The sequence below is a fragment of the Lepeophtheirus salmonis genome, chromosome 9 (assembly GCF_016086655.4).
Source record: "Lepeophtheirus salmonis chromosome 9, UVic_Lsal_1.4, whole genome shotgun sequence".
NCBI lineage: Eukaryota > Metazoa > Arthropoda > Copepoda > Siphonostomatoida > Caligidae > Lepeophtheirus > Lepeophtheirus salmonis.
Window position 1 is genome coordinate 18,003,592 of NC_052139.2, and position 15,328 is coordinate 18,018,919.

At 31.3% G+C, this 15,328-nt stretch overlaps 1 protein-coding gene across 3 annotated transcripts; it reads right to left on the reverse strand.

Annotated features, from left to right (window-relative positions):
* Positions 1 to 4,952: 4,952 nt before the first annotated feature.
* Positions 4,953 to 15,086, reverse strand: Neurochondrin (neurochondrin). Of its 3 annotated transcripts, none has more exons than XM_040719066.2 (5): positions 14,915 to 15,086; positions 14,091 to 14,339; positions 13,499 to 13,870; positions 12,341 to 13,356; positions 4,953 to 5,997 (listed from the first exon to the last, which is right to left on the reverse strand). In XM_040719066.2, the coding sequence occupies exons 2-5, from the start codon at positions 14,323 to 14,325 to the stop codon at positions 5,209 to 5,211; spliced, it is 2,412 nt and encodes an 803-aa protein (XP_040575000.1). In that variant the 5' UTR covers positions 14,326 to 14,339; positions 14,915 to 15,086; the 3' UTR covers positions 4,953 to 5,208. The 3 variants fall into 3 exon arrangements, with proteins under 3 accessions (XP_040575000.1, XP_040575002.1, XP_040575001.1); XM_040719068.2 differs by having other exon boundaries at positions 14,805 to 14,915; XM_040719067.2 differs by lacking the exon at positions 14,915 to 15,086 and adding an exon at positions 14,526 to 14,815.
* Between the last annotated feature and the right edge of the window lie 242 nt (positions 15,087 to 15,328).

The following is a 15,328-nucleotide window of genomic DNA, read 5'->3' on the forward strand; positions in this document are numbered from 1 at the left end:
TTTTTTTTTGTAACTTGCTTCGAAATAAACAATGATGCTGTGCATTTAATCGTTAAGAATATTAATGATATTTTCTGGATTATAAAATTATTTAAATTAAGTTTCTTAACTAGAGATTTATTTTATGAGGTTCCACTTTTCAAAACATCTTCTTTATAGATGAGATATTCAAAATCTGATTACCTGATTGGACTAACTGTTGATGAATCACTATTAATAGGGTCTATAAATACTATTACTGAAAAAAATAAATATTGGGGGCCTAGGTTCTCTCGTGATTACTGCCCTGAATGACCCTATAGGCTCCATAGTGTTAAGGATTTTCTTGAAATCAGTATGAGCTAGCTTTTGAGTCCGATTCAATTAGTGAGTCTTTGATTATTTGATCAAGTCGAGTCCCAGTCCCGAATTCTGCCTCTAGCTCCTTGAGTAAAATGAATCACAGCTGCCTATATTGATCATAATAATTAATATTAAAATTACTTTGATTCTATACAGTATTTTTACAGACGTCATCAATTCTATCATAATTAAAGGGAAAGGCATTTTGGGGTCTCAAAGTTGATATTTTTACACCATAGAATAAATAAATTTCCAATAAATCTTGATGAAACTCCATTACATGGTTTTAAGAATTAAAAAAAAATAAAGACTAAACATCTGCATTGAATACTACTTGATGCAATTGATTAACACTGATATTTGAATTAAAACAAAGTAATACGCACTAAAAATCCATTAAAGTGTCTAAATTTGTATAATTATCATTATTTTTTTGGATCGATTAGGAACGATAAAAGTAGGCTAATTGGAAAAATATATCGAATTTTTGCATTGTAATAGTTTATTTTTATCTACAATATGGAAGTAAGATTGGATAACAGATGTGATAACATATTTTTAAAACATTTTAGTGTCAGATATATAATAAAACTAGGCACTATATGGACAAAATTTTGAAAGACAGTAAGGTTTAAGCCCTTTTATTTGGTGGTTCCATTTTGACATGATCCAATAGTTGACTATTTTCTTTAATATTCATTGTTATGAAACTTAGTGTTGTTTAGCCTCCCAAAATGGTAGATATCAACAACCATGACGTCACGTGAAAACGTTCTATTGTTTGTTAACTATCTATTCCTATATATATGGCAGCCTAAAAAGTATTTAAGTATACGTAGTGAAAACACATTTTGAGATATACATTCTTTAATACATAATAGTATTACTGGATCAGTTCAAATGATATTTTCTAAAAAGAAGGAAAGAAACTGGTTTTCATTTACTTCTTTTTCAAATTAAAATATTTTTTTGTTCAAATTCCACACAAAAACTAAATAAATATTTGTACTAATTATACGGGTATAATATTTTGCAGTAAACGGTACAATTCATGAGCGTACTTAGATACAGTTAATAGAAAATTATATGCAAAAATAATTGTTCAAGCTTTTATAACCATTTGGTCTATTCCCCCTGCCCAATTTTGCAGAATTTTTATATTTATCACAATACCAAAATTCTTCTTGTTTAATAAATTAAAATGTCATAATTTTTGAGAAAAAAAGTACATTTCCCTCAATTTATGGAAGAAAATTTGTTCGTTCAAATATAGTCTCTCCTGAAATTTTTTATAGTCAATTTAGTCGACTACCGGGTACTACCCCCCCCCCCCAGTTGATAAATATTGTAATGCAATCTTAGAGAAATGATTTGTTTTTTACGTTTATCAAAATAACCCAAGAAATTAATTGTAGTGGGTCATTTTGCAAATTATACTTAAAATTTTTTTTTATAAATATTATTATTTTATCAAAGAATTTGATTTTTTGTTAAATAGTAAAACAATGGGTCTTTGTTTAATTTCAAATATATAAATAAAAATATACGTGTATTTAAAAATGACTGCCATTTTCAGTTACATGGAGGTAGATTCTTAAATTCCGAACAGCATTTCATTTGAACAGTTTACCTCAAAGTCGATTATTTCCTGTATTTGCCGTAATTACAGATTTATTATCAGGGGCTAGATTTTTTTGGTGGAGGAGCTCGTTGAAGGAATTATGGGGGATTCATCATTAATGTTGGATCGGTCCTAAGATTGATTACCCAATTAGTCTCCCCCCCCCCTTTCAGCCTTTTTTATTAGTCCAATTTAATACTAAGGACCGATTAGGCAGTCCTTCAGTTAGCTATCTTTAATATTGGGGCCTCTGGCCTCCGGGGTTCTTATGCCACTTATAATTACCTAGCATGTTATTATGCTATAGCTAAGGTAATCAATCTCCTGACGATGGATAATTATTACTTTTCTGAATTATGAGCTGATTGAAAACAAAAAAAATCATTATACCAAAGTATTTGGGTGGGACGAAAGACGTTCGCGCTTATCACTTTCAATATAGGGGGCCTGGTCCCTGAGATTCCTGCACCACTGTATTTATTTAAATTATCTTTGCATCAAGAACCACTAAATATTCTATTGACTTTAAATTGTGCATGGAGGATTACCCGCCTGAATATTTCCATCAGAAAATTACACGCAATTATACTACATTTATTGTGATTCATCTACAAATCTGTCCCATCTATAGACGCGTCTGACCCATCTAAGGATCCTTTGATAGTATTCATCTGATCATGGGAGACAATAAAATAATCCTCCTTATATCCCAAATTGCACCCCAGACACACACAACTTATGTAGGATAACAGTTGGACATCGATACAGGTTAAAAACCACCGCTGTCACTTCAAAGAGCCTTCTATAGAATCACCTATCCTCCAGGGTTTTGCAGTATAAAATTGTGGCCTTATAGCGGATTAAAAATCACCACTCCCACTTCAAGACAGATAAAGGACCCATCCTAATTTCACAACAATTTTTTACAATGGCCGTTATCTATCTTGAAAGGTTTTTGTGTAAATGGAAAAACTATCTATTGATCCTTAAATTAGTGAGTCCCATCTGTAGATTGGACACATCAATATATGAATCAGTAAATATGCTTATAGTATAATTCCAGGCAACTTTCCGGAGGCCAATATTCCAGTAGGTAATCTTCCTTGAACCTCATACAAGCCCCTCATTTTGACGACATACATATAGGACAATTTGAAGAATGTTTGAGAGAAGAGTAGCTTAGCTGTCATGGCGAGTCATTCAATTAGCTGCAAGCAGCTGTGAGATAAAGGAAAGAAAAACACAAACCCCACCCGTATCCAACAAACATATGGGCCGGAATTACACCTTTTTCCATCCTCAATTCAACTTTGAGTTCAACAAAAACTTACCCTTATAACTCCCTAACGGATCATCAGCCTTTCTCACGAGCAAACACACTCGTGGTTACACTTAATAATTATGTATATGTTCTCTCCACAAGATTGAAAGAAAAAGTATAGAATGTATTTTTTATTCACAAAATAAAAAAATACAGAATTTACTACTCAAGATATAGATAAATACCCTGCATATAGCAAGGATATATACGGAGGAATTTCTCTGATATCGATCCTCAATTCTACTCCGAATCCAACAAGAACTTATAGGTTTAACTCCTCAGTGGTACTCTTTGTCATTTATAAACAAATATTCTCGTAGTTACACTTACTACTTAGATATTATCTCCTCAACAATGAAAGAATAATGATCACAGCTTCAGAAAATAACAAAAAACACCGTTCATGTTGCACACAACAACAAAAACTCGCACCCTGAAAACCCCTTAGGATTTACAACTCTATATATAAGTACAAAAATACATTTTGCTTCTTTGGCCTTCAAATATACAATATATGTACATAACATAGTATAATATAGCTTATAAAAAAATTGAAAAGTCTTTGTTAAATGGAAATGATGATGAATCACTTCAAGGATAATTCTTCATATGAACATCAAATTTTAAATACACATTAAACTTAAGGCATATAATTTAAAGGAGTAAGTCAGTTCCACATAATATACGTGCACTAAAGTAGTACAATGTTCATTGTTCATCAAATATGTACCCTCAATTTTTACGATATATTTAAAGAAATATTACGACCAATTCACAACAGTTATTCAATAATAATTCAATAGTTGGGAAAAATTGGCTAAGAATTAGCGAACTACCAACTGATTTAGGCTTTTTTCTGTTTCTGTTCGTATGAAAGGTTACATGATTCTAAAAAAGTAACGAAGTGAGGCACAATACAGCAGTTTGAATTTTTAATGGGGTTTTTATGCATTCCACGGATTAATGAGTAGTAATGCATGGTTGTAACCAGCCAAGGTTATAAAGGAGACGACATACTTTAAACTAATTAAATACGTACATCTGCATATATACTTGTATTTTGAAGGAGAAACATGAAAAAAGAATTAATTAGCAGTCACTTGTTTCTTCCTCTCTGAGTAATGTATTTGACATCTATCCAAAACAAAATTTATCTCCCATAAATCACGACCTTAGAGATTTATTTAGAATTAATTTTCAAAAAGAGCCGACCGACCATATACCCATAGAAATACTTCTTTATAGACATGTTACCAACAATACATGTACATACATTAATCTAAAAGGGATTGAAAGAGATTGAGCTAAAGGAACGCTCGAATATCAAGAAATTGATTGGATCATTGAACTTGTAACCAAATCCCTCTGTTCATTAATACTAGGAATAGGACGATTCTTTGACCTGGATCCAATGTATCCTGGTACGGCATAAGGAAAATTGTATTATCCAAAAAGATCCAAGACTCAAATTGGCTTTGTGTACCCAAAGTATTACGGGTCATAAAAAAGGTCCGAGAGATTTTCCAGATCTTAAAAAGATTTTGTATCGATTTATACTTAATCTTCCGTTATAAAAACAAAGATTTTTTTTCCTATATCGAACGTAGCATCCTAATTTATCCAAGAAATTGTGGATCCGTTCTATTTTTAATCAATACACTAGGCATGCACATTGTATAACTGTATGTATTTTCATTAATTATGCAAATTGAACGACAGACGGCTTGTTCTTGTATTTTTTTTTCTTTATATATTAAATATAATCTGTTAACTTGGAAAGATATATAAATAATATAAGGTATAAAAGGAATATGTAAATCCTACATACAATTAATGAATGATAAAACCACAGTGGAACACTTATAAGAGACATACTTATGACACTATGGTAAATAAATAATAATAAACTCGATTTTCCGTCTGATTACTTTGAAGTCTTTTTAGTCGCTATGGTTGCAATAAACTTGGCTAATTCTCCCAGGGAATGTTTTTGACAAACCCCAATAACATCTAACTTTTTAAGTTCAGTCAATGTAGCTCTCCCAACAAGAGGATGATTAAGTAGAGTCACAATGAGTTCCTCATAAGCCGACTTGGTTCCTTCAAACATCTTCCCCCTCTTCACTTTGTTCAGAATCTGAAGAATATCCTGTGGCCATCCACTCTCCACTACAAACTCTGCTATCCACTGAATGTCATTTAAGAGGAAATTAAGGATCTGCATACCTAAAAACCATGAATCTGATAAGTCACTCCAATGATCAGAGTACTTAAGAGAAATAACGAGTTCATCTCCATTTGGAGACTCTTCCACATTGAAAGCATCCCAATGGAAACGAATGACCGACTGTATAAATTTGTATATTCCATTCTCGGACTCTTTTGGCCGATGGCTCCGATGATTTTGAAGAATGAGTAGACCAAGAATGGATAGATTACCAATCAATACTAGATTGGAATCATCATTGACATTCAGAGAAGGCAGAGTGTTCATGAGGAACTTGAGCATATGGAAAAACATGAGATTTGAGTCCACAAATTTCGATTCCAAAACACAGAGGTTCATGAGAATGTTACAAATGGTAGAGAGAGCATATTTTGAATTTAAAATCTCGTATTTTGCGTGATCTATGAGCAGTTGCGGCTCCTCAGAAGTACTGGAATCAACTTCGGATCCATCTACGTTTTCCTTTGGGTTTGATTCATTGTGAGCCTAAAGAATGGATAAAATATTAAACAATGAAAATAACTATGAATAAGAAGATTGACTCTCAGCTTCCCCCATTAATCTATCTAACTATTAAATATTTAATGATGAAATGGAAAATAAATAAATAAATAGTTCCCATTCTTTATTCCAAGTAGAATCATTGGTAGAGAACCAACCACCACACACACAAAAGAAACGATCCCTCAAATACTCGTTCAAAAGAAGAAAAACAAAATATTTTAAAATCTCAAATTGACTAAAAGTAAATATAAATCAATACCTACGAGTAAGTAAATAAATAAAAAAGTACTTTAAAGTAATTTACAGCTTTGTTAATTAATTAAAAGCCTCAATCAAAACCTGATATAAGAAGTATATTATTATACATCAAAAGCTATAAATTTTAGCCTAGGAATGATCTATAGTAAAATGTCAAAAAAGAGTACAATAGGGGATGAACATACTGAAAAATATATATTATCCGCAGGGTGGTGTGACAATCTGCAAATAGTTCCTTAAAAAATGGAGCATGCTCAGAAGAATTTTGGCAGCGCCCTACCTCTACGAGAGAAACATACGAATATATTTTTCTTTTATTAAATAATATTATAATTCAGGGATTTGAATTATTTTGCCACAAGACGGCGCTACTCTCTGTGGCTTTGTTTACAAATGAATATAAGTAAACAATGCACATAACCCATTGGATGAAAAACCATTTTAGTTAATTCATTAGGATCCCAAAAGCGGTGCATGAATGTAATTGCAAGTGGGAAAAAATAGTTAATTGTGACATCATAGTCACGCAATCTTGCAATTTAATTTTATAAATATTACGTTATTTTAAAAAGTGCAGGCCAATTTCTCCTAGCAAGGTTAATAGAAATAAAAGGTTAGAAAGGTTCCCTCATGTAATCGGGCTTGGTAGAATTTTCAATCTGATGTATTGCACCGACTTCTAGACAAGACAAGCAAATTTTGACAAAACACTCAACCAATCGTAGTTTATGACGTCACTATTGCTTCAATTTTCAATTTAATGCTGGAAAAAACAGATTTTGGCCAAACACACAACCACTATGACGTCAATATTAAAAAGGGTGGTGGAAGTGAAACATCAGTCGTACACGCGTTATGGTATAAACTTGTATTTCCATTAACCTTGACTCCCAGAAGTCTCCTTGCCCCTCCCTCCTCCACTTTTGATGATTTTTTATAGTTACTCCAATACTTTTTTTGTATTCTCTAAAAAATTTTAAACGTAATAACTTTGAGAATTATTTTTAATTTTGAAAGTTATTTGTCAAATTTGGTATATACATATATATATAAAGGATTCCATCAATATAGTGAACAAATCCAAACACAATATTTTCCAAAGAAATATATTTATCACGCCCCTAAATGCTGCGGGCAATCCTGATAACTTCACCATTATATAATCTGACCCTTAATCCCTTAGCCCTGTAGAGTCCACTAGACTGAATGTATTAATGCACAGGATTGTAAATCCTAGGCATTTTTTTAGCGTCCCAGTTTCTTTATTGTGTAAAAAAATAATTAATTTTTTTTTCATTTTCAATAGCTGTTATCATTATACTTTTATTCTTGAGGAGAAAATATCTTAGTATAAATTGTAGTCACGAGTATGTGTGCTCATGAATGACAGAGAGTAACGCCGATGAGTTATAAGGAGGTAGCATTTTTGACATATTAAAAAAATAAACCGAAAATTAACATGGTAACCCTGAAAATTTGAAGAGGAGAGCAGCTTAGCTGTCTTTACATTTCATCAGATCAGCTACAAGCAACTCTGACAGAGGGAGTGGAAAAGAAGAAGGACATAGGTCAGTATTACTCCGATGTCGATCCTCAATTCTAGTCATAAACTACAAAGGACTTTCAATTATAACTCCACAACAAATCCTCAAGCTTACTCTCAGTCTTTTATAAGCATACACAAATGTTCAATCTGGGGTTGTATATAATTACATGTAGTAAACAAGGAAGTTCACTCTTCAATAATTAAATAATAATAACAAGAGCTAAAGGAAAGAAAATTCCTTTCTCAGTTTACGAGCTCCAAAGTACACCTGATTTATATAACTAGTCATCAGCGTCATTCCTAATCTATGTCCTTTCTAGATACGAAGTAGGACTTGTGCTTATTACATTCATCTAACAGCTAATTTAATCAAACGTCATGATGGCTAAGCTGATCTCCCCCTATACATGATTCAAATTGTCTAACAGAGTTACATTGTTAATTTTCAGCTTTTTTGGGGGTTTTTTTTCTCTAGAAATGCTTAGGATTTACAATCTTAGATATGTATTTTGAAAATTACTTCATAAACCAAAAAGGAAAATTGCTTTATTAATTATTCAAATAGGCAATCATAATAGCAATGCATTAAATGCAATTCTCTCAGGGTCTTCTTAAACTCATTTCATGACCAAATATTGGTCATTAAAAGTTAAAAAAAAAACTAAAAAATATATTAAAAAACCATAAAAGATGGAGAAAAATAATAAAATGAAATAAGACTCCACCTTAATAACGAAAAAAGCAAATAACTAGTCTGCACTGCAAATTGCAAACTCGAAAAATTCCCAAATATAAATAAGTATTTAATCAAATTACGCCCAGAATTGTGTTATGGTATAATTCCATAAGTTATCAACAGGCATGCATGCATACATGTCTTTAAAATATGACTGTATATATATTTAATCTTAAAAAATTGATTCACATTATACAGAGTCAATAAGGGGAGAGAACTAGCCCAGAGACTTCCTCAAACATCCTATTAATCATTTCCAAAAGTGCTTTGCCCTTAAATCATTATAATCTACAAATTTTAGCCATAAAACTTTATTTAAAGATTCATGTATATGACATTATTATGTACCTACCAATGCTAGCACAAGGACGAACGAATTATGCATATTACCATTAGAAAAATGGAAACATAAATAGCTATAACAAAAGTGTATTTAGCAAAATGTGGTTCTTAGACCACAAAAGAACTTGAACTTTTTGCCATAAAAAAATATTTTAACAAGGATTTATGTCCATTGTGTGGAGTTAAAAAGGCGACCAATTGATTTTCTAGATCATTAATATATTATGAATTAGCGATAGTACCCCTGCATTTCTCAGAGTTATTAGGCTTAGCTCCACTAAAAAAGGAAAATCACTCTCAATGACGTCATGAGGGAACGAGTTTACTTTGTTTAAGGACCGACAGGTAGGAAATAAGGTTAGACCTAACACTAATTATCAGTGATTTCTAAAACATATCCTGCCGATATGTGAAAATTAAATAAGCAGAAAATGAATGTGGTAATCCTCACAATTTGAAGAATCCTTGGTAGAAGATCAGCTTAGCTATCATGACGTCTTATTAGATCAGTTGGAAGCAGCCGTGAAAGGAAATAAATTAACACAAATCTTACAGCGTATACAGGAAGAAAATATCGGCTGAAAGTACTCCGATTTCGATCCTCAATTCTACTCGGAGTCTGACATGGACTTACACCTCTAGAATTGACATTTTTAGTAGGAAAAAAAAGAGTATGAGGAGAAGGCAGTACCGAGGGATATGGTACTACTGTATAAAGACGCTTGTTAATATCAGCTCCCTGCTATATAATTTTGTGGAGGATAAAATGAACTACTGCTATAAAGAGGAGAAACTTCTACATTTAAAAAAACATTAATGAAGGGAAATTATTGTAATTATATTTTAATTCATATATATCCATTTTCAAATGTCTACAAAGAAATCTTGTAATCCTTGGGTCAAATGTGGCCCTTGAACATGTTTAGGGTGGTCATCAGAACATCATGATTTGAGAATTGTGTTGATAATATAAATAAATCATATGTTCGATTCATTATTAAAACATTTAACCCTCATATCTGTTTGTAATACCAAATTATCCCTTAAATGAAAAAAATGAAAGGCCCCTATACATATTCCATATTTAGAAGGTTTCCCCCCTTATATTAGAAATTCATTTTCTCCCCAAAAATCATTAAAACAGGCAGTTGATAATAACTAGGGTCTAAAATCAGTAGTACCATATGTATTACTCCGTCTTTTTCTCGCTTATTTCCTTACAAACTACTCAACTCTAATTATAATATGTTTATGCTCCGTTTCCAAAAGGACAGGATTACAATTTCTTATTAATTGCTCGTCATATGTGTATTTGTAATTCTATTATAAGTATGAAAAAGTTTTGGCTCTCATATAAAAATACAAATGTAAAGCTACACTTTAATAAAATAATACTTAGCAAAATTATAATACAGTATCGAATAAAATACTATGTATTATTTTAATATTATGAAATATACATATAATTCCTTTTAAAAAATGTGAAGAGATAATATGAAAAGGATTGTAGTTGGTATGATTGACTTTTTGACTAATTACCAGATGTTTTTGACCCTTTTTTCTGTTTCTTTTTTGAGGAAAGATTATATGATAGAATCAAGGTAACAATGATTGTATCTTCTCTTTATCTTTGATACATAAAACAGAAAAATTGCAAATCATTGAGCATATCTTTTCAAATTAAAACGGTATATGCTACACCAAAAATGATCTAAGAGGCCTTTAACTTTGTCAAAGTAAGTATTTTAATTGTTTCAAGCGGAAATGGTATTCACACAAGAAAAAAACAAGGGTACACCCAAAAACGGGACATTATAATGTACATGCATATTTCAATTAAAAAAAATACTCTTATTCAAAACTATTTAAATTAAAATAAATATAGTGAGTTTACAAAACTAGAACATGCACTTGTAAAGCTGAAATGTTTCAATATTTTCAATTTAAGTCAATCCGTGTTGTACAAATGTAACTCTTTACAAATAAATTGTGTATATTTCAAAAACACTCAAACCCATCATTAAGACATTAAGACTATGAATAACAACAGTCCTACACAAAAAATAATTATGATTATATATAATTCTAAAATCGTAATACTATGAATGAAAAGCAAATACATATGTGGTGTGTCAACATAAAGACAATCTTGAACAAAAATCAAGAATAGGACAGAATCCTAGTTATTTATTGTTAATTCGTATATTCATACAGGCAAATATATCATTGGTATATTTGAGCCAATTATAGGCTTTGTATTCAAATTACTGAGATGAGCTAAGATACCCAAGACTTGTTACTATAGTTTAAAACTTTTATTTGATTTATAATACTTATATTAGCTCCGATATGGCCTTTCAAATATAATTTATCAATTGATCATTCTTTAAAATAGACTCAGAGCTGTAGTAATAAGTAGGAGTGCTTCCAAGTTTTGAAGTAAGTGCAATGACGTCATTCAATCGAATTATCAACTTTATAATTAAGTTCTAATAAATGAAAATAATACAAGTAAGTAAAAATATTTATTAATTTTAGATAAAACGGCACTTATAGCATGTTTTGAGGCTATTTGAAACAATTGAAGTTATAAATCAAATGTAATGTGTAGTGTTGGAGCTTGATATTGATTGGAAATACGTGAGTTCACACTAATTGTGTGACTTGAGAGCCCTAACATATATCAGACTCCTCCAAAATTATAACTGTAATTATATTTATTATTGTGTTTAGTGAGAAATTGAGTCAATTGTGTTATTATGGGAAGAAACTAGATGTGTATACAACTGATAAAAAGAGTTTATAAAGAGAAATCGTGATTATATACCTTAAAATTGAGTAATAAAAGTTTAATTATTAAATCCATAGATTTCATTAGAAAATTTTCCCTACTCCAGTCCGTATCTAAATAAAACGAGACACCCAAATGGTTAATACAAATAATTTTTTGATAAAAATGGACAATAATTTGTCGAAGAACACAAATGTAATCCACGCTCAAATATGAGAAACATCATTATACTTTGCTTTTGTCTTGGCTTCAAATGTATTCAAATCTACATAAAAGTGACGTGGATGTTTAGCTTTCCAAAGAAATTATTCTTAATATCAGGAATTAAATTAAATTCATAGGTAAGAACTTCATGACATTTTACAAATAAATACAACTTTAACGTCTTTTGCCAACTATACACAAAATATTTGTATCATATCGAAGACAAGATGAAGGCTGAAACACAATATAATAGATGTTCATTTAAAACATAATATGTATCCATGCATATGTAAATATCAACACTTTTTTTTTCTATTTTTTTTTTTTTTTGGATGACAACATTTAAAAAAATAAAATTCATAGCCATCAAATTACATACAATATTTAAATCTTGCAATAATCTTAAGCAAATCCTTAGAAAAAACAAACAAAAAAAAAAAACACTTACTCGCTCCTCCAGCCATGTTTTATAGCTCTCAAAAATAGACCAGTGATAGGAAGCATATTTATAGAGGGTATCGTGCATTTTAAGGTCCAAAAATATTTGTCTTGATGGTTCTTCGGTGACTAAATGACAAAGGGCTGGCAATAGAAACCTCAAAGTATCCGGAGGATGTATGACGGGCTGATTTTTGGAAGCTAATACAGTTTCTTCGGAGAAATTACTGAAATTTGATTTCCCTCTTCCTGGAAGACTTCTTAACTTCTCCAACTTTTGTACTTCAAAAGTATCAGAGGCAGTTTTAAGAATGTATGGCAACACAGAATACACATTTTCTCTAGAGGCAGAAGTTTCTTCAGCTAGCCAAGCCGCAAGCACTCGGATTATAGCACAAACGAAATATCTTTCCTTCACATCCGTTATAATAGGATCTCCGTCTGACAAAAAATCCTGGAGGAATTTCATGATGGTATTAAAAGCATTTTTAAGTGCACTATAGAGTTGAGTCCTTTTAGACTCGGGAATAAAGTTTATTTTTTCATTTACAAGGCAATTCACACCTCCTTCAATTACGTAGAAGCAGGCAACTACCAAATCAGATTCATAAATCATTTGTTCCAACTTCTTCTCGTCTAAATGCATTATAACCTCAATGCAGACAAGATTTAAAAGGATCATAAAAAATTTCCCTCTTTCTTGTTCAGTATTTGATTCATCAGAAAGAACCCAATCAAAATCTGAGGCCTCAACGACAGCAGCGACTAGCTTAATCGCTGGGTCTCTTTGCGTATTACCAATTTTGGATAGTAATACATCACGTAACCCTTTTTGAATAGATGGAAGCCATTGAGGAACAAGTCCATCAAAATTTATTCGAGGATAGCTCTTCAAAATGATGCGGATAGTGTCGCAAAGCTCAAATTTGGTTTCATCATGGACTGCTTCAAATTCACAGCAGAGTTTAGACATGATGGAGTCGAAGTCAGTAGCTCCATGATGAAAAGACCAACAAGTGCTGTCACCTAATAAAATTATCATCATTGAACTATTCATTAAATTTGGCATAATACGTAGGAAATCAATGTAGTTTAAATTTAAAATGTCTTTTGATCTTTGTGCATAAAAAACAATAACGTAATAAAAAGGAATAGTTATATCTCATGCCTGATCCGAGAATGGATAATAAAAGCTTTTGCGCTGTTTCCCATTGGAAAGTTTGTTTCACAATAATTTCGCACAAATAATGAACTCCTCTGTAGCCAATAAATGACTTGCGTCCCTTTTCCGTCGATACAATGGAGCACAAACATCGATAGGCATCCGTTATAATGACTAGATTTTCTTCATAGACTTCGTCGTCTGCATTATTTATAATATCAAGAAGAACGGGAAGGTTGAAAAGAATGGAAGGATTCGTCATTATTTCCGATTCTTCTATGAAACAACTCAAAATAGAAAGAGCCAGGGATTGATACATCAGCTTTGGGCAATCCTCATCACTTCCTCCCGGAGAATCTTTGCTTCTGAGCATACGAGCTAAATGATAAAAAATATTGATCACTCATAAAAAAGCTCGTAATTAAGAAGTCATTTGAATTGTGACGGATAAATCAAAAACTCAAAAAGCTCTAATAAATAAGGAATGAAAGATTTATTTAAATATTTATATATAATACAGTTTATTTCATTTCAAAGAGTCAATAAATTGTGTCAAATCCAAGATTTAGCAATAAGTAATAGTTCATAAACCTCTTACCTAAGAATGAGTAGCCAATCCCCTTCATTAAATTATGTTTGGAAGTGCGGTCCATACATTCTGGGGATGATATAATTTTTGGAACGATAAAAAGAGTTGCAAATTTCTCAGTGTCCGTTTCTGCAGCTTCCAATGCACGTATACATCTCTTGACGGGCTCTGCAAGGAATGATATACTCGTGGAATCTGAAGTACAATCCGAGGATGGAGTCGGTGATTCCGATGGTGTTGTCATCTTGATAAATAACTCTAAAAAATGTCATTCAGTAAATATTGAGATTGGAAGGATGGAGAATAAAAAGTACTTTGATTAAGTCAAGTACTTTAAAAATACTCCATATACAACTATTAATAGAACTCGAGGATTGAGGAATTTTATTAATTTAAGGTCAGTGCACACTATGATTTTATTTATTAATGAATAATAATACGTACGACCAGAGTATACTAATGCATATGTTAATACAACACTAGTCTAGCACACATATAAAATTCAACTTCCTAAGCTCTTTGAGAGGGAGATGAACAAAGAATTTCAAAGTTTCTACAGAGACTCCAAATATGATTTTTATATAACCAATATTAAAAAAAGAACAAAAAACCCTTAGAAAATAATATGTTTGATCCTAGAGTTCCCATTACTTTCTATCTAAAATGCTCATTAATAATATGCAATAGCACTGTTCCCATTTCACAAAATAACACAACACTCACCCAAAAATCTTAGTATTTAAATCAAAGGTGTACATTCATTTATATAATTAAACAAAATATCAGTACTACAGCATGTAATAAGAGTTTTAATAGTGTAGAAAGTCACTTACTATTTTATCTTTCCTCCAAGTGTATATTAATATATATTCCTCAGCTCATAAGAAGTCCGATCGTTTTGAAGTAAAAAAATTTCCTAAAAACTAAAAATAATATATTATTCAACTTGAACTTATATTTTCAAAACAAAAATTTATCAAGGGTTAGTACATAAAAATATCCAACAGAGAGCGCTCTGTCATCATAACATAAATAAAACATGCAGATCGAATGATGATATAAATAAAGAAGTAGAACACCACCACACACGAATTTTCGCCCACAAGGTGGCTGAAAATATGTACGTAGGTGGAAGCACTGAAATAAATATGGCCGAAAGGATATCTTCTTTTGGCGAATACCTATTTTGACGGAAGTACAAAATATTTTTCTAATATTTATAATGTAAATCCCTTTAAATTGAAACT

Bases quoted from the DNA above. Each gene is read 5' to 3' on its own strand.
- Neurochondrin (XM_040719066.2), bottom strand. From the start codon at position 14,325: ATGACAACACCATCGGAATCACCGACTCCATCCTCGGATTGTACTTCA. The intron at 13,871-14,090 runs GTAAGAGGTTTA...TTTATCATTTAG, and splicing joins GATTGGCTACTCATTCTTAG to CTCGTATGCTCAGAAGCAAA. The intron at 5,998-12,340 runs GTAAGTGTTTTT...TCCATTCTTTAG, and splicing joins AAACATGGCTGGAGGAGCGA to GCTCACAATGAATCAAACCC.